The sequence below is a fragment of the Aspergillus ambiguus genome (assembly GCF_047715705.1).
Source record: "Aspergillus ambiguus strain CBS 117.58 unplaced genomic scaffold BDV59scaffold_41, whole genome shotgun sequence".
NCBI lineage: Eukaryota > Fungi > Ascomycota > Eurotiomycetes > Eurotiales > Aspergillaceae > Aspergillus > Aspergillus ambiguus.
Window position 1 is genome coordinate 86,997 of NW_027395554.1, and position 24,209 is coordinate 111,205.

Here is a 24,209-nt window from a genome sequence, read left to right on the forward strand (position 1 = left end):
GGGTACAATGGGGATTCGTGGCATCCTGCATGGTGGCTGTGCAGTCCAGGACCGTCCGTTGTGACGCTAGAGAATGTCGCTTCAACGGACATCGTCACCCTCGGTGCAGCTGCTGATGTCGATCCAACCATCCAACCCCACTCCTGCGCCACAATCCATCAATGTCCTTAATGAAGAGGACCCGTCATGCGCTTTCCGCAAGAGCAACGAGACTAATTCCGTCGCCCTTATTCCCCTCCAGGGCGCGAGCTGTGTCCAGATATTCCTGCACTGTAAGTTGCAGACCCTCCTCACTCAATAAATCTTGGTCAGGCGGCAGAGTTCCCCGCAACAACGGTCCATTCATGCCGCCATTTAATTCCCACACGCGTCCTTCTCCGTCCTTAACAAGCGCCCCAAAATGATGCCCGCACGGATCTGTCGGGGATGGGACATGGGAAGATCCCAGCGTTGCGGCATGCATGTGCGCCCGCTCGAGAAACATGGAATTGTAGAGCTTCTCCGACCGGGCGGCGGGACCCAGTGGGATGAGATCTGTCCGGAGCCTAGATAGCCCCGAATCAGGTAAGATGTAGCCACCGCCGTTGAGGTTCCAGAGACAGTGAAGAAGCGCCATTAAACCACAGGCATGCCCGATCGTTTGTTTGACCCATATTACGGGCTCGTCCGGCCCAGACCCCTGGTACGCCGGGACGCTCGGCTCGACAGCGGACCGTGTGGCGGTGTAGATGGGACTGTCACAAAGGAGGATGAGCGCGTTGACAGGCCGGGGAATCCAAGCCAGAAGCTCTGGTGAGGTCGTGGAGAGCACGTCATGGAAAGTCAGCTTCGAAGATGTCCCGAGGTCATGGCTGAGTGTAGAAAGCACTTCGGGGTTGTTTTCTGGCCGTGTGAGTTTCTATAAATTTCCATCTTATTGAGGGGAATACCAAGAGGGACGAAGGTCTTGCGACCGTCGATATATTTGACGCCAGTGGTAGACATAATGTTGGTTCGATGGATATCAATGTGGTTAAGTGTCGAGGAGGAAACGTCGCTGGTGATGGAGAGATGCGCAAGGTCATCTGACCTCGCAAGACCTAATCCCTCTCAATCATCCCAAGCATTCCATGAACTCCGTATTACCGCATGATGACCTTCATAAAGGACAAAAATTGGCTTTTATAGCGAACAACTAAGTCACACTATTGTTCCCTCAGCGGATCACATCCCCACGTGCCATTCTCTCTTCTAATAGCGTTTCGACGCCTCCAGACCCATACAAGCAACACCAGAAGCACTGACAGTCTTAAAACACTCAATAATGGCTCTAGATGACATTCCAGAGATCATACTCCTCTGCATTGAGAATCAACACATCTCAGCTTTTAACGAAGCCCTCGCGAATAAGTGGCCCTCCTTCCTCAGGCGTCCAAAGCTGGGCATCAGAGTCGTCAACGGAACTCTGGATGAACTCGCCATGCCATTCCAGCTCATCGTATCACCAGCGAATTCATATGGCCGGTTAGATGGTGGTTTCGACCATGTCATCTCCCACACATTTTGTCGCCCTCACCTTGACTACGATACTCTTACCAACGCCGCACAGGCCGTGCTATACGAGCGCTGGAGAGGCTTCGCTCCTCCGGGCACATGCACACTGGCCCCTTTCCCCGAGGAGCTCGAAGGAAAGAACGAATGGGGGTGTAAGTGGGTAGCGCTTTGTCCGACGATGAGAATAAGTTCAGATGTGACTTGGGACCGGGAGGTGGTATACGAATGTATCTGGAGTTTGATGTGTGAACTCGAACGGTTTAATCGCGGTCGCCGAGAAGATCGCATAGGATCCATTTTGATAACCCCTCTGGCTACTGGGGTTGGAGGTGTGAGCAAGGAACGCTGGGCAACCCAGTTTGTACTGGCCTTGAAGCATTATGCTGATTCTCTTCAGCGTCCAAAACGGTGGAGCAACTTGCGCTGGTCGCTGCTTGAACGGGATGCGGCGGCGGTACGAAAGACCTGGAAGGTGTGAGTGAATTTGGACTTTTGTTCTAGTTTGCGGTGACGTTTAGCAGAGTACTGAGTTTCTTAGACCTTAATGCCAGATCCAACTTGCTTAACACGTGTCACGGGTATAAAATTCCAGCGTCAGTGTAGTATATACTTGAAGCGTCGTTTTGTCCAACATCCCTCCTGTTCCCGGGCACCCAACCCCCTATTTCACCCAATGGCCTCTCAGATACATCTATAATGCCCTCCATTGCGCTTATGGATCTTGTTCCATGTCGCCACTGAGCAAAGACTCTAGCCAATCCAACTCGGCACCGGTGTATGTCGCTGGCTGCATTTCAGAGTGGATATCTGAAAACCCGTAAGATTGACCCAATGGCACGATATCATTTATAAAGCTTTGCTCGAAATCAAAATCGCGCATTACAAGATGATCAGATATTCCAACAGCCGAAAAGGGTGCTTGTGGTGCTTCAATCGTCCGGCTGGTGGCGAAATCCGTTGAACCATGACGATCCTCCGCTGGCAGAGGGCTTACAGAAGGAACGGTAGTTCCAGCAAAACTGTCTGAAAAAGCCTTTTCATGACTCCGTCTTGGATGAAAAGCGGGAGAATTCGAACTAGCGTTTTTACCCGCATTTCTTCCCCTTACTGCCAGGGTACCGTTACTGGACAGCACACGCGAGGCGATCTGGTTTAGTCTGCAGATGGTTCGAAGCATACGACCCGACACCCACGTCCTGTGGCAGTATCTTTCTAATGAGATCGCAGCGTGCAGTGTCATATCACCGTAGTCATTCTTGAAAGAGGGCTCCTTGACTATTAGACCCAGCGAGACAACGGTAGCACCGACTAGCGAATGAATAAACGGATAGGCGGATACGGTCCCCTCATCCGCCACTTGTTGAAACTCGTGGATGATCTGGCATCCGGTCTGTATGCAGATGATCTCGTTTTCAAGAACATCAAGCTTAGTCTCGGAAGAAGGCTTGTTCTGGTGCAGTATCGATTTACGGATCAAAATACGAAGTGACAACCAACGCTAGTTGGTTTCAGTAAATGTATTCCCGGGGAATTCGCGGAAGACTTACAATCCTCATCAACATCTGTTGTTTTGTTCGCCACCATGGGCTATCGCTGGAGGCAGCATTTGTTGCTGTTCCACTATCTGTAATGGCGGAGAATTCAGGCTTGATCTCTTTCTGGGCACCGTGGAATAGTTGTTCTAGATACTGGAGCAGTGAAGCTCTCGGAAATGTATCTGTCACATGGGCGCCGTATATTGCTTCCCATATTTTCCCAATTATGCGCGAATAGCGTATGGTGGCGGAGAGATATGGTATCGGAGTCATGAAGTCTTGTGCAAGTTCCGATTCGATCTCACTAGTCACCTCACTGCTCGTCCTTGCATCCCTTTTGAAGCGGATGAGCCATTCATCGCTCAAGTTGCGCGGCTCAGGGACATCCACATTGACATCTTGAATAATGAACGGGTGGCCAGTTTCTATAGAAAATCGTCTATCCATTGCATGTAGACACCACCACAATCGTCGGACCATTTCGTCGCGAAAAACGGGCATTTGTAACACAACTTTAGACCGATGAAACCCGAGATGGTGGGCATGAGATATGGCCAACGCTAGGTACTTCTCAGCCCTTTCATTTGCATCCAGTCTGAACAAGTACACTGCCTATACAACGTTAGAAATCAAGAATGGTACGCACACAAGGACTCTAATGGGAATACCATTAGTGAGAATGTTTGCAGCACTAGAGTAGCATCTGAACAAATTCGGAAGCAGCCAAGTAAATCTCCTATCAGATCTATCGCGGCGCTAAACAGACTCCATCCGGCCGAATGTTTGCCTTCTTCGGTATGCACTCGAGGCGATTCCGTACATTTTCCGAGGGCAAGACAGATCCATACCTGAGCAATGGCTATTCTGTGGTCATTTGGTGTATGTGCGCGGGTTCCCAGGGCAAAATTGGACCGCCACATGCATGCGTAGCTGTCCCACAGGCTCGCTATATGAAGAAAAGGGTATAAGATGTGCACTTCGTCACAAAAAGTTTTCATGAACGAGTCCCAATGTCCCTTATTGGGTTTGACACCGTGTTTGGCCAGGGCCTTCCGGGTACCAGTAATTGTGTATGGATGGCTTGTATATTCCACGGGGGACATCGGGAGGGAGGCGAGTGATGTCGTTGATTCGCGTCTCATGGAGGGATACTCCTGGTAGTCCAGGTAACCTTCGATTTGATTTAGTGTGTGACTGATTGATGTTTCGCCAGCAAAAGTTTGCAATTGGGTTTTCGTGGCATGAAGACTGGGAGTGTCATCATCGGCGGTATTCAGGAGAGGTTCCCTTTCTCCCGCACTCCTACTGGATATGGAAGAGAGAACAAGTTCTAATTGATGCTCAACCCGACTGAGGCGAGCAGCCAATTCTTTTGTTGTCGGACTATAAGACTTGTTAGTATCACATTATCTGCTACTTTACACAATCTTCAAGCCACTGCACATATGAGTGAAATGGGACTTACTACTCGCCGGCTTGGTCATGATTGCGCCACTCATTTGGCGGTTGGGAAATTTCGATGTCATTCGCAGGTCGTCGCCGGCGTAGATCATTTGTCGGCATCACACAGGTTCTCCCGTGGAAGTGACAAGGTGCACACGGAATACGCCCATCACACTGGGAGATTTGTTAGATTTCAGTAAGTACTATCCTCGATCAAATTCTCCGTCTGTACCTTGATTTTCCTTCGGGAACATTCGCCGCTAGCATGGTCAGATATGGAGACTATAGGGTATGAATATTGGTCACCTACCAGGCGCGTGCGTATTTTCCGCGCTTCTGTCTTTTGGATGGGACTTCAATTGAGGAATGCTCGTCGTTCGGATGAGCTGTGAGCTCCTCGCTAGAGTGGGTATTGTCGCGCTGCGTCCTTCTCTCCGCCATTGTTTTCTATATGACCAGGCCTAGATGCTTTCGAGCAACATATATGGTTCTACAGGCATTACCCTGCATATAAATTGAACTGGGCCATGAAATTGATTGTAAGTATCGGAATGGATCACGGAATCTGAAATCCCCGCATGTTTAACTGCCGTTACCTATATTGATTAGTCATCATTCTTGACCATCTTCCACGTAATATGTAGTCAACTAGAATTATTACATGAGTAGTTATTGGGGTGTAAAGAAATGTTTGTTATGTATTTATACATTAAAGGGGGCTAGACAAGAAGGCCGAAGCCGGATGTTATTGTATTAGCCTACCTGCTCTATTCAACAATCTACTATACCTACTATACCTACTATAAATATATATCACTCGAGCCAACAAGCCACCCACGTACTGCCAGACTCCCTAGAGTAAATATTGTATAGGTCACACAGCCATGCATTTGTTTAAATAAGTAAATAGGTTAGACTTAAGGACATCTATGTCAGTGAATATTTGGGAATGATTATGACACGTGACCTATATGGGGTCTCGAAATTCCCCCACAAGCCGGAGAAAGAACAACTCCAATGGAGAGATTGACATACCCCAGATACCAATATAGTCTTCCACGAAATGAACAGCACTCGAAATCGGCCAGAGCACAGGTGTCACACTTGCAACAAAAACTTTTCCAAGTCCGAACATCTCACAAGACACCTTCGTAGTCACACCAAAGAGCGACCTTACGAATGTACAGTCTGTGGCAAGCTATACTCCCGGAGGTAACTCATCAACCCGCCAGCCAATCCACCGTGAACCCATACTGACCCACGTTCAGTGATGTTTTACGACGACACGAAAAAAGTCATCAGAACGGCTCCCCGGAGTCTCATGCATCCCCGTCAACCACCGCTTTTCCTGTGGGAGGTGATCCGATGCTACTCACGCCGACATCTCAAGCTGCTTCAAAGCCAGTGGGATCTGTTTCAGCGAATCCTCTGTGGCTACCACATGCAGCCCCCCAAACCCCTAGTTTGACAAAAAATCCCGATGCACAAGCCGTGCCGGGAATGGCCTTACATGATGCCATGCCGCAAGGCGATTCCAGTTGGTTTCTAGGGACAGACCTAGATGTGGATGCTCTGGACTTTTCGTTGTCCTCGGCAATCTTTGAATGGGCTCAGTTGCCTTCAAATGTACCTTATCCTGGGTTAAATGGGCACAGTTATGACATTCCCGGGTCAGTTCCAGCACCAACAGGCGGACAGGATTCCACCGCAAGCCAACTCCGAAATGCGGTTCAGAAGAAATGGTTCACATTCCTCACGCCATCCGATGACCCCAAAACCACCCGTTCTACCGAGACTGCTCAAGGATCTATAGCCTCTGGGAACGTAGACGCAGATGAGACCTATCGAGCAGGTCTCTCGCGTCAACTCCAACCTCGGATGCATGATGAAGCTTTACCATCCGCGGAGCAATTAAATCTGTTTGCAAAATTATTCTTCAGCCGCTTCCACTCATTATTTCCGGTTATCCATGCCCCAACTTTCCGCCCCACTGCAGAGAACTCACTATTGTTTCTGTCTATATGCTCCATCGGTAGTCTCTTCGTTGGGTCTCCTCATGCAGTGGTGCAGGGGACACGGATTTTTGAGAGACTAAACAAAGCAATACTTGCGTCCTGGGAGAATATCCTCTCCCAAAGCCGCCCCGATGCCCTTTCCATGGTGCAGGCGGGTATTTTTGGGCAAACATTTGCAATTCTATCGGGAAGACCGAGAGACTTAGTCATGGCTGATGTTCTCCATGGAACCGTGATGTCTTGGGCTAGGGAATCGAATAAACACAGCCATGTCGATCTTAATAGTGGCCACCATTTCAACCTAGATGCTGATGAACAGGGCCTGGAAGAGCAATGGCAGATCTGGATTGAGATTGAACAGAGAGGCCGTGTCGAAATCGCACTGAATATCCATGACGCCGAGCTGGCGGATTTGTTGCACCATGATCCCATTCGCAAGCATCGATTTACCCAGTATCCTCACCTAGAATCAGAGGCTCTATTTATGGCACCGACTGCCGTGAAATGGGCTGCGCTTTATAAACAATCTTTATCCAGCAGGAAGGCTACACCAGGAGTACCAGATCCATTCCACGATGCCGGTGGCAAGTCTAGATTTGCAGCGTATGGCGTCTTGGAAAGTATAAATGCGGACATCATTGAAACACGACACTCCAATGCATTAAGCGCCGATGAAGCGAAGAGAATCTCCAAGCTCTTGATTCTTTGGTGGCAAACTTATAGTGTGCACCTGCGAGACGACGAAGACCCTTTTGGCCTGCCGGTGCTGTGGCATTCCATCTACATGTCTCTCTACGTCGATATTGATCTACTAGAACAAGCAATTGGCCGGTGTGGATATTTGCCAAAAGTCAGGGCAGTTAACAAGGTTCGAACATGGGCATCCTCGCTAGATGCAAGCAAATGTCTCGTCCATGCTTTACTGATCCAACGATACTTGGAGCGGATGCGGGTATCTTCCGAACCTGCTATCCACATTCCGCGAGCGCTGTTTTCTGCTGCGCTAGTATGGATTTGCTTTAATCGGATTGGCTATAAAAAAGAAATTGATCTACAAGCCTTCGAAGCGCCCGAGATCCAACTACTGGGAAGCAAAAGCGCGTTACAAGAGGTCCAAGGCCAAGCATTTGGAGATCCAGCTTTCGCTGACGTGAATCATCTCCATCGGCTGATTGACCTTCTTCACAGGGTTGGGCGGTGGGCTATTTCGAAGACATTTGCCTCGGTATTATGTGCCGCATTGGAAGAAGAGAGAGAGGATTGACTGGGCTGCTATACTCTCTACCAGCTTATGTATGTAATATCTACCCACGGACGGATGTCTTCTTACATTCTGCGACTATTCCAGAACATCCCTCTCCCGAATGAATTCGATATTTCTACAAACCACGAGATTCAGGCTCACAGGCGACGGAAGTGGATGCCCCACCTTTTCTTGCGGGGTGTGGGCGGGGTGGCGGGGTGTCCCTTCCCCTACACATGGGGGATTGTTCAGCAATGGCAAACCGGGTGCTTCAACGTCTGTATGCTCTTATTACCGAAGATATATTGGTGGAAGTTCATAATAGGATGGTGGAAATTATCGATTGGCTGCTGGACATTTTCCATGCTTACCAAATGTTGGCCTTCAATTGGTAGCCCAGCCAATTCAACACAACACCTACATACCCACCCCCCGGATATTCTTCATTCTAAATCACCGAATTCTTTGCCGAACCATGTGGCTCAGGCTCGGTGGGGTTTCTCCAGACTATACGGCACACAATAACCGGGGGAATGGGGACGCTATAGAATGGATGAAATATAAACCCTTTCATCCAGTCTGTTTTTTCCGCTATCCTGATATCGCATATTCTTCTTAGCCGATAATATGCCTGTTTTTACTGAATTCTCCTCCAAATCGAGAGACCTGAGGGTCCTTCCGTCATTTGCTCCTCCTCTTCCTCGCCTCTCTCCACCTTTCAGGGCCAGCGGAGACGGCCCTGAAAAATATGAAGTTGTTGTTGTCGGGGTACGTCAACAAATCCCATCTGCTTATTGGACTATGAAGAAGCATGGTAGGATTTTTATTTAACATTGCCACAGGCCGGCCCGGCTGGACTCATGCTGGAGCTCTTGCTCGCACGATATGGACTGAGCGATGAATCGTTGCTGTGCATTGATTCAAAGCCAAGTACCCTGAAATCAGGCCAAGCAGATGGCGTGCAACCACGAACTTTGGAAGTGTTTAAGACCCTCGGAATTTCCGACGAAATCGAAAATGAAGCATGTCAAATGTGGCAATTCGCTTTTTGGAAGACCTCAGATGACAAGACTAAAGTTATCGAAAGAAAAAACGTCGTACCGGAAGTAATTCCGCCTGCGCGTTTCCGTTACGAGGCTACTATCCACCAGGGGCGCATCGAACGCATCCTGGAGACAGATCTTCTCCGTTACTCGAAGCGAGGAGTCCAGAGAGAAACCAAGTTGCTCCACGTCCAGATCGATGAGTGTGACAAGGAGTTCCCTGTCTTGGCAGAAGTGGAAACAAATGGAGTAAAGAGGACAATCAGGACAAAGCACCTCGTTGGTGCTGACGGCGCCCACTCCGTCGTTCGCCAGTCCATGGGCTTGAAGCTCGAGGGGCAATCGTTGGATCATATCTGGGGTGTCGTGGACTTGGTTGCGGACACCAATTTCCCTGATATCCGCAGACGATGTGCAATCCATTCCCCTGCTGGGTCTGTGATGATCATTCCCCGCGAGCGAATTGTCACTGGTGAATACCTTACTCGTCTCTATGTCCTTGTACCGGGTGCAGTTAACCCGGATGGCAATGATGCAGCAGCGCCGGATGTGACTCTCGAGAACGCCAGGGTGCGAAGAAGTAAGGTTACATTGGAGGGAATCCTGAAGCAGGCACAGGATGCCTTCAAGCCGTATTATCTTCGTCCTAAGAGAGAAGATGCTGTTGACTGGTGGGCAGCGTACCAGATTGGCCAGCGGGTTTCACCTGAATTTATTGTGAAAGACACCACCGGAGTTGGTCGAGTGTTTATCGCAGGTGATGGTATGTATTTTGTCGCCCCCTTATTGATGAATGTTCTGATCTGACCATTCCAGCCTGCCACACACATAGCCCCAAAGCCGGCCAGGGCATGAATGTGTCGATGATGGATTCATACAACCTAGCGTGGAAGCTGGCGTATCACGTCAATGGTCTAACGCCATCTTCGGACCACAAGAACCCCGACCCCTTGCTGGATACCTACCAGATTGAGCGCCAAGCAAATGCACAACAACTGATTGACTTTGATCGGAAGTTCTCCACAATATTTTCGGGTCAAGTTGATACAGCAGACTCTGGAATGTCCCATGCAGAATTCGTCCAAACCTTTAACACCGGGAATGGCTTCACCAGTGGATGTGGCGTGGAGTACAATGAAAGCATGATAGTGGACAGATGTTTCCCAACCGGCTCCTTTGACCCTGTGAAAGGCACCGACTATCTGTCTGGAATCCTGCGCCCAGGACGTAGACTTCTGAACATCAAGTTGATGCGACACGCTGATGGATGGCATCGGGACATTCAAGACGGTGCGTTTTACCTTACCCCATTCTCTCTGGGAGTAAACTAATAGGCGTATAGACTTAGAGTCAACTGGACGATTCCGCATCCTGTGCCTTGCATCAACTGATCTGTTAGACCCCTCCGGAATATCGGCAAAGGCGCTAGTTGGTGCGACAACCATAATAGAGCGTTTCCCAGAATCACTCGTCGAGCTGATTGCTATCCACCCGCGCGTTGAAAAGCCCTTTGAATGGGATGATATTCCGGGGTGCGTGAAATGTCATGCCGAGATGCGCTTCTACAATGGCTATGATCTGGAAGATGCGTATGGGGTCTACGGTATCGACCCTAGTAAGGGTGCGCTTGCTATTGTTCGACCGGATGGATATGTTGGGGTTGTGGCCGAACTTGGGGATGTAGCTCGTGTCGATGAATACCTTCGGCGCTGTGTAAGGACTGCGTGAGGTGAGGGATTGGGGTGTAGCGCGCTTGTATCTATTCTCGTATAAACAAAATATTACGAAGCAACATCCTTACCGCAGGAAGGTTCACATACGCATGTAGGATATGACGGACAAGACCTGTTCATGTAGCGAATCTATTAAACTTTTTAGAACAGAAGTATTATTGTATCAACATCATATCCCTACTGATTACCTCAAACAAGTCAGACATGCAATGAAGACATTCTGGCAGTACATAGCTTTGTGGGGATATGCTGTTGATTGGCGGGATATCATGGTGAAACTTTGCTGATGATCATCGGGAAGAACTACTCCGGTCTGTTCACTGCGATGATCACTGACGAGAAAGGAAGGTAGCTGTACTAAGAGCTCATTTACTTCGGTTGTCTCACCCTGAGTGTGAAGGCCGCTCCAATTGTGGTTCGTGCTATTCTTCTCCGGCCAAGTATCTTCATCTTGAGTTGACAGGTGGGATTAAAGGCGACTGAGAAATTGTAACACTAGTGGTCTTGTAGATATAAAGCCAAGAGCTGGTAAGAACTGGCCAGCATAGAACTTGAATTGCTAGGAGCCAGAGATAAGTGGGAAAAAACATGTATATCACCGCACCAGACGTCAGTCGACATCATAAGCCCCCGGGTTATTTTTTACTGGACTGGCCGGGCGGGAACAATATAACAAGAATTATTGTAGGATCCCTCCGCCTCCCTGAGTCTGTAGAATCTGTTTCGGGATGATGATATACCGCCAAGCTGCTTGCCCAGAAAATGCACCACTTTGAAACATCCTTGGCAGCATAGCCCCAGGCACTCGACTATCCTCCAATCTTCATCTTTTGGGAGCGGACGAAGTTATAAATTCCAACTTTTATCCGGCGGAGTAGAATACAAGACAGCCATATTGTTTCTAAACAGTCTCTGTATAGCGTATATACCAACCGCATCATCATGGTTAAATTCGATATATTCTCCGCAGTACTCGCTCTAGCTGGAGGCGCCGCTGCACAATGTGGGTCAGGCACACCGGACGCTATTGTGGATGGCGAGGGAGGCTCTTTTACTTCTACTGTTGGCTCAGAGGAAGTGTACTCGGGGTCTGACTATTACACTGCTATTCAAACTGCCCTAGACGGAATTAGCGCTGGCCAACGTCTTTCAGTTATTGCGTCTGGCTCTATCGGTACCAATTCCATAAGCATCGGAAGCGGCAAGACCTTTGAAGGGTGTGGAACGATCGATGTTGGCTACAACGAGGATGGACACGGCGCTATTGAGTCGCTTGATACAGACGGGGTTGCAATTCCCTACCTCACCATGACCGGTAACCCTTATTTTGGAATGCGATTTTATGGTGTCACGGGGCTTTCACTTGGCCAAATCACCATGAACCTTAGCGGGGGCCTGGGAATCCGCTTCGAACGGGATGAAGCTGCGAACTCCGATGTGAGCATGGATAGTATCACTGTCACCGGGGCTGGAAGCCATGCAGTAGAGACCTGGAATATTGACGGTCTCACTATCAATGAGGTTATAGCCCGAGATGTGGGTGAGTGTGGTCTTCTGCTGCAGACGACCACAAATGCCCAAGTCGGGCTTGTTGATGGCGACAACGTGGCTTCCGGGACAGGGTATGCCACATTCCGCATGGCAAACACCAATGGTCAGCTAGCTGATGGGAGCTACACTACCAACGTTTTCGTTGAGAATGTGGTTTCTCGCGGTGGCGGTCGTGGCATCTTCTGTGTCTCGGAATCTGGAGGCGTAGAGATCAGCAACGTTGATCTCGCAGATAACGAGAACAATGCAATTCTAATTGAAAATTGCTATGGCGTCTCGATTCTGGGAGGTACTGTCGAGGGCGGTGGAGAGGTCCGCCTTGCAGCTCGTGATGAGTTCGACAACAATCGTGATATCTCAATCACTTTGGAGGTGAACAGTAACACCGTCACGGAAAACCCCTGCGGAGAAAATATTACCTGGGACATCTCTGGCGACGCCACGCTCAATACCTGCTAGGCCATTAAGTTAAATCAAGATGTTCTGTGATGGTCAATTCGGTGGCTATGTTTGACCTACTGTCTTTACCTATTCGTTAAAGATCTACTGAGGGGGCAACGTGTATGTATTTAAATATCTATAGTGGAGATGCGTTGGTGATTCTCTTCCCATTTTGCCCCATCTTTGGTTGCAAGCCAACATCGAGGTAAATTAATTGTAAGGCCATATCGCCGGATAGTGTGCTTTGCCCAAGGCTTGTAGATGCCGATCAAGCATCCAATTTACTCGATTAAGTCGCCCGATGTATCAGTAACCAATCCAACAATTCAAATGAAATCGAAGTCTGGAAAAAGGACGGCTATCAGTGGCAGCGCGTCAGGGGAGGTAGACGGAATCGTCCCATATTTCCGTTAATTTCCCGTTCGATTCCCGTCAATTTTTCCGAGTACCGTTGGCGATCCAAGCTTACCGGGGGCCATGAAGAAAACTTTGAACTAGTAATGGGGTGTGATCAACATGAATGTCAGATATGATTAGCATTATGTGAGATTAACATATGGCACGTCCCTTATGCAAGGGGTCTAGACGGCGTCCATACAAACATTTATGGTTTGATATCAGGCGGTCGCTCTCCAGAGCGGACAGTCATTATACACCAATGAGTTAGAGACCATTTATATTATTCCAAGTGAACTCAATAATCTTGGGTAATCTGATAATTATTTATGTAACAGAAGGTCAACTCAACTTCGAAATGAGGGCACTCCGCTGCCGAATCTTTCCTCCATATTTATAGAATACAAATGGGATTGGGATCAATAAGACCTCTATAAGGGCCAGCATCGTCCCCGCCCAATTGACCCCCAAAGCATGATACATTTTGGTTCCCGCCAGAGGCAATACCCCTGCAAAAACATACCTGACCACTGACATGCCGCCATTTGCCGAGGCTGTGTAGATCCCATAGCTACCAGCAAGGTAGTTAACGACGTATATAAATACCAGACCATTTCCAAATCCAAATGGAAGACCGGCAAGAATCGGTGAGATCCAGTGGACAGGCGGCCGTGCCGTCCATGCGAACCAGAACTGCCCGATAGGAGCCAGGATTGCTCCAACGCAGATCACGCTCACATTTGCCTCAGGCGCAGGGCGTCCTGTGACAGGATCCCGCGGGTGTTTGTTAACAATAATACGTATAATTGGCTCAGCACACACGGCTAGAGCAACACCGGTGCCGATTCCACAGTAACCAAGGCCTGCCAGACCGGGCGACCAGCCGCGGAGCTCTTGGAACACAATCGGGTAACCGACAAAGCAGAGAAATAGAACTGCATAGAAGACTCCAACATAGACATCCAGAAAGAGGCTATAGTTCTGTGAGTAACAATATCTCATCCTGCATCATCTGAGGGATACTCACCAGATAGGCTCGAAAATGGCCATTTGAAGCGGTCGATACAGGTTAGTTCGCATTATAGCCCAGGAGTCTTGTTCACCATCCTCATCATATTTGCACCACCATCGCATGTCGCCTGTTTGCTTTTGTATGCGTGCCCTCTTAGCATTGAGAAGGACAGGGGCGTAGGTCTCTTTTGAGAGAAAGAGAGCAACAAACGACACGCCCCCGCATATCAACACAATCCAGTTGATCCATCGCCATCCGAGATACTGAAATATAAAACCACCCATAATCGGACCTAAACTGTGTAAGCTGCGGAATTGGAACTCTGGACACAAATACCATACCGATAACAGCAGCATTCATCGCACCGAGGCTCCAACAGCTGAATGCGAGAGCTCTATTCTTTCCGCTTGCGACATCGTTGACTGACCCAGGCGCAGCAGCTACTGTGGCGCTCCCTGTAAATCCTCCGAAAAATCTGCTAACCATGATAGCTGGGATGTTGGGTGCCAATGCCACGGGAATGATCAAAATAGTGAACAGTGTAATGGAAACTAGATGGGTTGAGCGTCGACCATATAGCTCAGACAACGGCGTGAGCACCAGGGACCCAAGAGCCATTCCGAGCATGTACGTCGTCAAGCCAATAAGTCCAACCGTACGAGAAATGCCTTCAAAAGTTTCTTCGATCCCGGGTAATCCAGAAGTGTATGATGTAGAGTAGAGAATCCTAAGCCATTTGATAAGGTCATGAGCGACTCCTGCCAAAATAAGATGGTAGATGGTTATTTCCAGCGACTTACACAACAGTTGTAGTAAACGACATCGTCCCGATTATGAAGATTTTATACCATGCAGGCCAGTTCTTGGGGTTTTCTGCATCGTTTTCCTCCCAGACAACCTCGAAAGCGGCATTTCGATTGTCCTGGGCCTGGGAAAGGCCGGATACTTCCAATTGCTCCTTTTCGCCCATACTGACGCCGCAACAATGTGTTCATTCACGATCTCTAAGGTGCGGGGGCGAACTTATGAGATTATTAAACTAGTGCGGAATGGACTCATACAGGGACGGAAAACAGCCCGGGAATAGCGGAATATCCTGGCTCGTGAGATCAACACAAGATCGGTAAGTTTTCTCCGCAAATTCATTGCCAGCTTTTTTCATATCTTTATTGGTAATATAAAGATTAATTCTTCGTCATAGTCAAATTGTTCGTAGGAATTGAAAGGTTGCATTGGCTGACTGCGAAGTGATCGACGAAAAATTGCCTGTTTCCATTTACCCCAGCCGTTCACAACACAAAGGGCAATAAATCCTAAGAGATCACGATTGTCATGTGAGCACCCCCCTGCTCCGACATGTATCAATGTATTTATTATTCATAGCTTCAGGCAAGCAGTATCGCATAATTGGGAATATTGCTCTCCAGGCGTGCTCTAATTTTTGATATTCAGCACCGGATCAAAATAGCCCCAGTGCTAAGCTTTCCCGTCAAAAGGAGGGCCCTCATCCAGCATAAGTCCAACTCAACTGAGACTGCTGCACAAGGATCATATGTAAAGGATTCTTTTTCTTTGCTCTTCATCACGTGCCCACGTTGGGTTGAAGGACCAGGGTGTTGCCCAACTACTCGTATCACTTTTCTTAGTCCATTTGCTCTGTGTTCATCCCCAAACCGAAAATCTTATCTGGAGTAGAAAACGATTGCAGAACCCGATATGGAACGTTTCACGCATGAAAAACTTGGCGATAGATCAAGCGACAAGCGACTGGGATGACTCCTTATACGGCTACAAGTCAATCGGGGGGCTTAGGGCAAGAGAGATATATGACATCGATATTTGGAACGCTAACCCGGAGAACTTAGGCGGACGACGAACCTTCACCAAGAAGGAGCTCCTTAGTGGAGACTGGCTCTACGTTGTTGAGAATGACTTGCCTCTAGCTCTTCCCGAGACCACTAATCTATGGAAAGATGTTCAACGTATGCCACCTGTTGCTAATCTATGTGATGATTGCAGCACCTACGATTTTCTGTGTGAGCGTGGTATGCGGTTGACCATCATATAGAGATGCTAAGGACAGCCGCTGCCACTTGTGACTTATGCGGACTCTTCTTTCGATTCTTGAAACGAAAGGGAATGAGAGAAGACAAGAAAGTTAATATCCACTGGGACTGTTCCGTACTGGAATTTGGAGAGCACCGTCAGCCTTTTCTCATGATACTAGGTAATCCAGGTTCGTCACTTCTTCCCAATCGGCGAATCAGCCGATGGTAACCCATATAACCCATATAACCCATATCCAGACTCCGAAAACATAAGCCCAGCTACACAGGTTGGATTGCCCATACTACCAGATGTGGGTAGTCAGTACCACTTTAGTATAATACGAGGCTGGCTTGGGGCGTGTAACAAGAAGCATGCAAAATACCATTGCCACACAGAGGCCATAAGTGACCTACCAACCAGAGTCATCAATGTGGGCGAGGGGTCTCATTCTATACGTGTACACTTATACTGCTCAAAAGAAAATGAGCACGGATCTTATGTTGCTTTGTCACACTGCTGGGGTAGGACCCCAGATAAACCGGAGCGCATAGTATCCACCCAAAAGGAGAACATTGATGAACGAATCCGGGGATTTAAAATAAGTCAACTACCTAAATCGTTCCAGGATGGCATTCAAGTGACCCTTGAGCTCGGCCAACGATACCTTTGGATTGACTCTCTGTGTATCATCCAGGATGACCCCGAGGACTGGAAACGAGAAGCCAACAGAATGGACGCTGTCTATACCATGGCGTATTTTACCGTTGCAGCTACATCTGCCAAGGATTCTAAAATGGGTTTTCTGGATCACCGTCGTCGCGGGAGTTTGTGAAGATTAAAAAACCTCCATTACCTCCGCCATCACCTCCATCCTCGCCTTTATGCTTCGAAGAAAGCTATCGTTCGATGAGACGGGAGATAGAACAGCGAAGTTATAAAGTTTACCTTGACAAAGGAGATAGCTTCTTAAGAGAACTCAACCCCTACCGTGAGTCGCCGAAATTTGAAGTTTTTCCACTTTACATCTGCGAGCACATCGACGACTTTACTTGGGACGTGGAACAGAGTGTCTTGAGGTCCTGTGGATGGGTATTGCAGGAAAGGGCGTTGTTGCGGCGCATCCTGCATTTCTCCTCCACTCAGGCCTACGAATGTGGTGTTGGGGTTCACTGAGAGTCGCTTACACTGATGTACAAGTACTTAGAGCCTTCCATATTTCATTATAGTCTTGCCCGACCCCAGTCCATAGCTTCGAGAGTCATATTTTGGGCGATCCTCGATTCCCATCTTCCACTAGCCAGCGTACTGACAGTCAGATTCTCTCATTCTTGGAGTCTGTTATTGAGGAATACAAGAAGCGAGAATTCACTCAGCCGATTGACCATGCTATCGCATTTGCTGGTCTAGAGAGACGTCTTGCGAAGACCTTCGATTGCGACGCTCAATACGGGATTTTGAGCAAATTTCTACACCGCAGCCTTCTGTGGCAACGGCCCAAGTGATCCACGTTAACACGGACCCGTCTCAACCCCGGCCACTCCCACAAAGAGCTAGGCTCCATCATGATCATGGACAGGCTACGAAGGCGATATCAAATTCATGGGAATCGATCTTGAGTGTGTTGCTTGGAGCGACCTATAAGTTTCCAAGATAGTAGGACACTTCAGGCTCGGGCCAGGGACTTCAAGGATTGCAACATGGCATTTATGGGGGACGAATCTGCGTTGGTAAGTACTAGAAGCTGTGATGATAGCAGATACGGCGGAGCCTCGCATGCCCGGAACGAGCTGCGCTTTTATGTGGATCTGCAAGACGTTGAAACCGTCAAATGCATCATCGTCGGCAGGGATTTTCCACCCGGAGCTTTCGCACCCGAGGACTATTCGGAATCGTGTGGGGATAGCTGCTACGTTCTTATCGTGACGCCAAATAGCTCTAGTGATGGGCTTTTTGAGAGAGTAGGTGTCCGATGTATTTACAAAGGATGTATCAACCTCGATGGACCAGGTATTAGCGCACGTGTCATTTGACTGAATTATAGCCATTTTTGATGGTAAGAGCGGAAGATCTGCGATATAACACAATCTATCAAGTATTATGGCTCGTGCTATTATTCGAAAGGAATAATAAGATAAAGCTTTATTATACGAAACGGTACAAATAGAGTGGGACAGGATAGATGGCTATATATCGAGGAAATTAAGGCTTGATACCACCACAATGCTTAAGACTACGTATTATTTAATAAACGAGCAATGAGCGTGAGTCAAATGGCCAGTGGTGAGTTTTTCCCCTGCCACATTTCCACAAGTCAAACACAACTTGTGCCAATTGGAACGACTTTATACCCCTTCCATCCATTATATTTGTGACAGATATCCCACTGATTGCGAACCTCATCAACAACCCCCATCAGGCACTCTCCATCCTCAAACATACAAAGATCGAATTGTGCGAGGACTCCCTCTGGGCTCTTCCACGAGAGGCTGTCCACGTCCGTAAGGTTGAAATCGGTCCTATTATCTATTGTTCTGCATGATGTTTGTTTTGTCCCAGTTGCGTGATAGAGCCACAGGCCGCTGATGGCAACGCCTTCAGGGTTGCAGCCTGGTTTGAAGAGATAGAAGTCCCACTTTTCATTAAGGTATACGCCAATCAGTTCATAAATTATCCCAATATAAGACTGTCAATGAGTGTGTGGGAAGACGTACGTTTTTGTATGTGGCCGCGGGCTGGGCAGCCAGCACAGCAAGGAGAGGGACAATAGCAATCCGCATTTTGTAGTCAGGTTCAGTTTTTCAACAAGGATACAGGGGAAGTTTTGAACCGGGCAGGATGAAGTATTTGTAGTCGGCCTAGTTCTGTGGATATGCATGGTTCGTATTGCTTATGGAAAGCAATCAAGCCAATGGCTAGTGCTTATGCCTCCAAGCAGATAGTATATGTGAGCAGGATGCTATATTTGTTCGACACTGTAAAGGAACTTAGTGCCGAGAGACTAGTGAATAACGTCTAGCACAATAGGGACATATTCTTACGGGAAGAGGTGCGTGCTTTAGTAGGGGAAGGAGAACCAGTGACTAAACAAACAATATACTGCGCCTTGAAGCTATGTGGGGTTCTCGGTGCCAATTCTGAGGTGACATTGTAGGTGTAGCGAACACTACTTTTAATGCAATTCTACCCCAGAAAAGAAATATGCTCGAACCTCTATACCAGAAGCCTTTGTTCCACTGGAAACACGACATGCTGTTTTAAGATGCCAAGGATAAGATACGAGATGGTGGCCCATACTTAGGTCGCGCTATTGCCACCCCTGCTGGTAGAGCTGAACATGATTATCCAGAACATCACGAATGAGGACAATGATTGCATTTTGATGTAGTTGTGGGTCGTTCCATATGAATAATTTGGGTACGAAGATATACTAGTATATTGTTCAATGGCATAAACCCAGTGTGATGTAAAGACTCAGTATACCATCATACGGTCGCCACAGCCTCGAGAGAGATATATATAAAGTAATGGCGCCCCCCTACACTTCTATGGAGCTCTCCTGTCATTATATTATTAAATACATGACTATCTATATCTCTACGCAGGATCCTTACGACACACCATGCCTGGGTCGAAGACCGAAACCTCCATCCGCTTCCCCGAAAACCAAGACCAGACTCGACGTGTCCGAGACACGACCCAGGACCAGCGTGCAGCGGAGAAGCAGCATGCAATTACCCAGTCTGACACTGCAAGGTCCCAAGCCGCAGATCCTATTGCCAACTGGGACCCCGAGGAAGTATTTGAGACGACAGTCAACGAGAGAGGCGAGCCGGTGCCAGACCCGTACGCCTTTGTGGACGGGCGCAAGATGACAAGAGGAACTGGGGGACAGGACGACGGGGACATGTTTGAGGCTGCAAACGAGGACTTTTATTAAAATAGGACTGTACCTACCTACCTGAAAGTAGTTGCGATTAATGGTGATGGTTACCCCGCATCGGGGATGGCGGAACCCCGCAGGTGACGTATGGACAATACTAAAATTACGCGCGATAAGAGCGACCCCGCATTGGCAGTTGGAGAAACACCGTCGGTCCATTTAAGACGGTGGTCCATCCGGTTGATAAGAGTTGTTCTTGGCTGGTGGTTCTTATCTCTTGGAAGTCTCTGCCTATATAATTCGTTCTCTTCCACCCATTTACTTCAAGTTTAATTTCGTAGGTTTTTGCCGTGTTCGCATTCCACTCCTCAGCCATGTCTCTGGCAACCCTCGACGTAAGACATCAGTGACCAGCGTTTCTCCTCCTGTACTAATCCACCAAGGTCTCGCAACACCCTAATCTCCCCGCCTCGGCACAGACCCTGTTCAAGGCCAAGGCAGCCAAAAAGCTCAGTTTCGAGCAGATCGCGCAGCATATCGGCCGGAATGAGGTCGCGGCGGCAGCGATCTTCTACGGCCAGGCAAAGGCCTCTCCCGAGGATATTGTCAAGCTATCTGAACTGTTGGACATCCCCACTCCTCTTCTAGAGGAACAGCTCAGCGGCTTCCCCGACCGCGGTCGTTCTGTCGAGATGCCTCCCAAGGAGCCGTTGATCTACCGTCTGTACGAGATCGTGCAGAACTACGGGTATGCGTATAAGGCGGTATTGAACGAGAAATTTGGCGACGGGATTATGAGCGCCATTTCGTTCTCAACCAAGGTGGAGAAGGAAACAGACCAGGATGGGAACAACTGGGCGGTGATCACACTGCGCGGGAAGTGGTGAGTTGACCTCTGGTCGATAGCATGAAGTTTACTAACTTGGCCGTAGGCTTCCTTTCTCCCGGTTCTAGTTGAGCGAAAAAAGGGAAAACCGGCATTGATAGTGTAATATGTACGTATTCAGAATGACATATAGGTTGGTAGGTAGGAATAATTCCATTGTCAAAGGCCAGTGGTTTAGGCAGACTGTGAATGTGTGGTTCCGGTTGAGGCAGCCTTCACCTCCCATCAACAAAGCGTAATACTCTCTTCTATAAAACTCCCAACTTCCTCCATCACGTCTTCCTCTCTCTCTCTCAATAACCCACCCATCACCATCACACATCACGCACACGCACACTCATGTCTTCTCCAGCTCCTCCCACCCGGGTGCGCTGCACCTACCCTGACTGCAACCGCTTCTTCCCATCTGAGAATGCCATGAAGCTGCACAAGAGAGACGATCCAGACCACGAGTACTGTGCGCGCTGCGACGAGGACTTCGCCGACGACGAGCACCTACTCGTCCACAAGATCAAATCTGACAGACACGTCGTGTGTCCCATCTGCGGCCTCGAGTTCCGCAGCGAGGGCGGCCGCGACGGCCACATCCGCCAGGTGAGCGATCCCTGACAGAATTCTACCCGCGATACCAATCTAACCACAACCCCTGCAGCTCCACCGCACCAAGCAGAACCTCAAATGCCACGGCTGCGGGGCCACATTCACCTCCGCAAGCACCCTGATGGGTCACGTCGAACAGCGCGCATGCCCCGGCATCACCCCCACCCGCATCCTCCAGGACCAGTCCAAGAAGCTCCTGATCAAGGAGGCCCTCCAGGCCGGCGAGGGGTACCCCACGCTCGTCTTTCCTGACCCCAACGCAGCTGGCCCCGCCACGAGCGAGCCCGACAATGACGGCGGCGTGGCCCTCAATGCGCGCCAGCTCGCCAACCGCGAAGCGATGAGGAACCAACCCCCGCGCCCAAGCGACGCAGATGTCTCGACCATCACCGCCATGATGGCTCAAAAGCATTGGCCCGATCTGGGCGAAAAGGGCGCCGCCGACAGCGTGTCTGCCGCAGGCTTGCTCGACTCGCAGGATGTGTCCGACATGCATGAGAAGAAGGCCTGGCGCGAAAAGGAATGCTCGATCCAGACGCAGCCGGTCGCCCCGTCGGAGCCCTCGCTAGCCTCGCCGCGAACGTTTGGTGTCGGGATCCCCGAGGCTGGGCAGACGATCCGCGCGTTCCACCGGTCGTGGGACGCCACCCAGTGGTTTGACTCGTTCAGCGGAGAGTATGTATGTCCCTGTGGCAAGGGGTTTGCCCAGCGCGAGAAGTTCGAGGAGCATGTGCTGCAGAAGGCGCCGATGGCGAGACGGGTGCAGTATGTGGATATGACTCTACTTGGCGTGGATTTGAGGCTGACGTTAACAGGTGTCCTGGTTGTCATCGCATATTCAAGAGCACTGCTGCCCTTGTCGCCCATCTGGAGACTGGTAGCGCCCGCTGCGACATGAGCAGTGGGGATTACTACGCGCAGTTGATGGATGAGCTCACCGGCGGCCTTGTTCAGGTGGCGGGATACCACGAGGATGGAACGGTCAAGTACGAAGCAGGCCAGTTGGAGTTGCCGAACACTACAACGGTTGGGGTTGATCTAAACAAGAAAGATTGGTGAGGAGTTGAGTCGGCTTTTTTTGCGTTTGCTTTCATGTTTGCTGTGGTGGGACGAGGAAGACCCTGGTGAAGGGCCCCCAGAAGCGACATTTATCCAGTCATATCTGCAAGGAGTCGCTTTTTTTTTTTTCTTTTCCCTCCTTTCTTTCACGTTTACCATATGAGGGTTTCTTCAATGATGTGCCGCAGCAAATTTGCGATCAAATACTTGATGAAAGGCCCCCGAAGCGGCATTATTCAGGTATTTCTATTTTAGATATTTACAGTGCGGGAATGTTCACTAGCGCAATTCTTGAAATCCAATCTAACTAACAAGAGCATGATCTAGCCGTATCGTGAAATAGTATCTAGCAGCACTCCTCACAGCATTCGAAACACAGAAGGCCGGCGCAACTAAGGTAATAGGCCATTAGTATCAATGCTTTCTCTTCCCGAAGCTAGAACACTTACACGCCACAACACACATCACCGGCGCCACCACCACGCAGCTTCATCTGCATGTTCTCTTGGTTGGTCTGTTCCTAGATCTATTAGTTGCCAATTCCCATCAATACACATGGAACGCAAATTACCGGCTGTTCAGTCACGACCCGCTCCGTTGTGGGGGCGGCAGGACTGGAGGGTTGCTGCATGGTGAGGGTGTTGGGATCCCAGGTGGGCTGCTGGGTCTTAGGGGCGGATTCCTCCTTAGAGGACTTGAACCAGGTGAAAATGCCCATATTCAATGGTATTAGAGTAATTCAATGCGGATAGTGGATAGGGACGGTGTGGGGAGTAAGGTATATCGTGGAGTGGGAGGGAAGGACGGGTGAAACGGGAGGTGAGCGAGAACGGGACTATTTATGTCGACAATGTATCAGGGGCTGCCTGGGCCAAACACTCGACAGAGGAAAAAAAAAAATATTAAAAACAAAACGAGCCCAGTATGGGCCGTGTGGCTAAGGCAGGCCCGTCTGAAACAGTCTGAATGGCCGGAAGATTCGCATTTGCCGATGTTGCTTCGGTGGGCCAAGTATCAAGCCACTCACCGTCAGGCTCCACGTCACGCATGGCTCAGCCCTGCGGTATTGCGTCTTTCCAGTGGAGTCATCTGGTCCGCGATGCCGGTGACAGTGATGCGATCTTGCCGGTGGGCAAGGGTTGTTATTGGGCTGAGTTTGCCCCGTGACGAGATCGTCGTCATGGGGTGGGCGATCTTGAGTTAGATAAATTAATAGGGTTGGTCCTATAGCAGCCCGTGTATGAGGAAGTATCTTGAGGAATGGAATCCTCTGTCAGACCAAGCACAACTGTCTACCTCGATAATAATAATGCCTCGGGTGGTCCAGTCGTAGGCAGCATCGTTTTCTAGGCGCTAAGCTTTGGTTAAGCTTTCAAGCGGAGTGGGGGCCATTCGTGCGCTGCCGAAAAACAAAGGGGCTGGTGAATAAAATTTATGAATAACTACGGAGAACGGCACTGACTATTAATAACTCTTAGTAACCATGTGTCCGAGGAAATGGGGTGGTCAGCGCCAGCGCCAGCGCCCTATTGTACTGCCTCTTGCTCTCAGCGACACCAAGACGTTGGCCGTCCAATATTGCGTGTGCAAGATCATCAGTCGGATATTGGCCGGTCAGTCTCAGAAAATTCTGGTCGATAGTAAGGAATAGACTTTCTGAGGGTCCACTGTGATCATCTTCGGGATTTCTTCAGAACGAGCCGAAGAGGATAGTGCTTCAGCCCTATGGACTGTGGGTATACCTGGTGCTCCAGAATAACGGGCACCCCATTAATCAGTGGGACAACACT

At 49.2% G+C, this 24,209-nt stretch overlaps 12 protein-coding genes across 12 annotated transcripts; 8 read left to right on the plus strand and 4 right to left on the minus strand.

Annotated features, from left to right (window-relative positions):
- Window positions 1-184: 184 nt before the first annotated feature.
- BDV59DRAFT_195624 (uncharacterized protein) lies at window positions 185-984 on the minus strand (the record flags this gene model as incomplete). Its single annotated transcript, XM_073692604.1, has 2 exons — window positions 185-898; window positions 940-984. 2 exons carry the CDS (start codon window positions 982-984, stop codon window positions 185-187), a joined length of 759 nt encoding a protein of 252 aa, XP_073544274.1.
- A 121-nt stretch (window positions 985-1,105) lies between these two features.
- On the plus strand, window positions 1,106-2,079 carry BDV59DRAFT_186345 (uncharacterized protein). The gene has a single exon (XM_073691008.1). It carries the CDS (start codon window positions 1,304-1,306, stop codon window positions 2,009-2,011), a length of 708 nt encoding a protein of 235 aa, XP_073544275.1. The 5' UTR covers window positions 1,106-1,303; the 3' UTR covers window positions 2,012-2,079.
- A 58-nt stretch (window positions 2,080-2,137) lies between these two features.
- BDV59DRAFT_186347 (Zn(II)2Cys6 transcription factor) lies at window positions 2,138-5,055 on the minus strand. Its single transcript, XM_073691009.1, has 6 exons — window positions 4,822-5,055; window positions 4,744-4,771; window positions 4,534-4,685; window positions 3,737-4,451; window positions 3,081-3,680; window positions 2,138-3,031 (listed from the first exon to the last, which is right to left on the minus strand). The coding sequence occupies exons 1-6, from the start codon at window positions 4,950-4,952 to the stop codon at window positions 2,246-2,248; spliced, it is 2,412 nt and encodes an 803-aa protein (XP_073544276.1). The 5' UTR covers window positions 4,953-5,055; the 3' UTR covers window positions 2,138-2,245.
- A 519-nt stretch (window positions 5,056-5,574) lies between these two features.
- Window positions 5,575-7,790, plus strand: BDV59DRAFT_195627 (uncharacterized protein; the record flags this gene model as incomplete). The annotated part of the gene is made up of 2 exons (XM_073692605.1): window positions 5,575-5,723; window positions 5,780-7,790. 2 exons carry the CDS (start codon window positions 5,575-5,577, stop codon window positions 7,788-7,790), a joined length of 2,160 nt encoding a protein of 719 aa, XP_073544277.1.
- Window positions 7,791-8,033: 243 nt separating this feature from the next.
- BDV59DRAFT_186350 (uncharacterized protein) lies at window positions 8,034-8,299 on the plus strand. The gene has a single exon (XM_073691010.1). It carries the CDS (start codon window positions 8,052-8,054, stop codon window positions 8,292-8,294), a length of 243 nt encoding a protein of 80 aa, XP_073544279.1. The 5' UTR covers window positions 8,034-8,051; the 3' UTR covers window positions 8,295-8,299.
- Window positions 8,034-10,557, plus strand: BDV59DRAFT_210308 (FAD binding domain-containing protein). Its single transcript, XM_073695567.1, has 4 exons — window positions 8,034-8,537; window positions 8,612-9,575; window positions 9,629-10,102; window positions 10,155-10,557. Exons 1-4 carry the CDS (start codon window positions 8,397-8,399, stop codon window positions 10,538-10,540), a joined length of 1,965 nt encoding a protein of 654 aa, XP_073544278.1. The 5' UTR covers window positions 8,034-8,396; the 3' UTR covers window positions 10,541-10,557.
- An 856-nt stretch (window positions 10,558-11,413) lies between these two features.
- On the plus strand, window positions 11,414-12,679 carry BDV59DRAFT_116841 (uncharacterized protein). The gene has a single exon (XM_073686713.1). It carries the CDS (start codon window positions 11,488-11,490, stop codon window positions 12,553-12,555), a length of 1,068 nt encoding a protein of 355 aa, XP_073544280.1. The 5' UTR covers window positions 11,414-11,487; the 3' UTR covers window positions 12,556-12,679.
- A 596-nt stretch (window positions 12,680-13,275) lies between these two features.
- BDV59DRAFT_210310 (MFS transporter) lies at window positions 13,276-14,915 on the minus strand (the record flags this gene model as incomplete). Its single annotated transcript, XM_073695568.1, has 4 exons — window positions 13,276-13,906; window positions 13,961-14,237; window positions 14,287-14,672; window positions 14,746-14,915. The coding sequence occupies 4 exons, from the start codon at window positions 14,913-14,915 to the stop codon at window positions 13,276-13,278; spliced, it is 1,464 nt and encodes a 487-aa protein (XP_073544281.1).
- A 4,698-nt stretch (window positions 14,916-19,613) lies between these two features.
- On the plus strand, window positions 19,614-19,931 carry BDV59DRAFT_205190 (uncharacterized protein; the record flags this gene model as incomplete). Its single annotated transcript, XM_073694598.1, has 1 exon — window positions 19,614-19,931. One exon carries the CDS (start codon window positions 19,614-19,616, stop codon window positions 19,929-19,931), a length of 318 nt encoding a protein of 105 aa, XP_073544282.1.
- A 210-nt stretch (window positions 19,932-20,141) lies between these two features.
- Window positions 20,142-20,943, plus strand: cyn1 (putative cyanate hydratase). Its single transcript, XM_073691011.1, has 3 exons — window positions 20,142-20,269; window positions 20,318-20,757; window positions 20,807-20,943. The coding sequence occupies exons 1-3, from the start codon at window positions 20,249-20,251 to the stop codon at window positions 20,826-20,828; spliced, it is 483 nt and encodes a 160-aa protein (XP_073544283.1). The 5' UTR covers window positions 20,142-20,248; the 3' UTR covers window positions 20,829-20,943.
- Window positions 20,944-21,177: 234 nt separating this feature from the next.
- Window positions 21,178-22,419, plus strand: BDV59DRAFT_210311 (putative C2H2 finger domain protein; the record flags this gene model as incomplete). Its single annotated transcript, XM_073695569.1, has 3 exons — window positions 21,178-21,354; window positions 21,413-22,125; window positions 22,176-22,419. The coding sequence occupies 3 exons, from the start codon at window positions 21,178-21,180 to the stop codon at window positions 22,417-22,419; spliced, it is 1,134 nt and encodes a 377-aa protein (XP_073544284.1).
- Window positions 22,420-22,765: 346 nt separating this feature from the next.
- BDV59DRAFT_205193 (uncharacterized protein) lies at window positions 22,766-23,137 on the minus strand (the record flags this gene model as incomplete). Its single annotated transcript, XM_073694599.1, has 3 exons — window positions 22,766-22,811; window positions 22,869-22,939; window positions 22,991-23,137. 3 exons carry the CDS (start codon window positions 23,135-23,137, stop codon window positions 22,766-22,768), a joined length of 264 nt encoding a protein of 87 aa, XP_073544285.1.
- Between the last annotated feature and the right edge of the window lie 1,072 nt (window positions 23,138-24,209).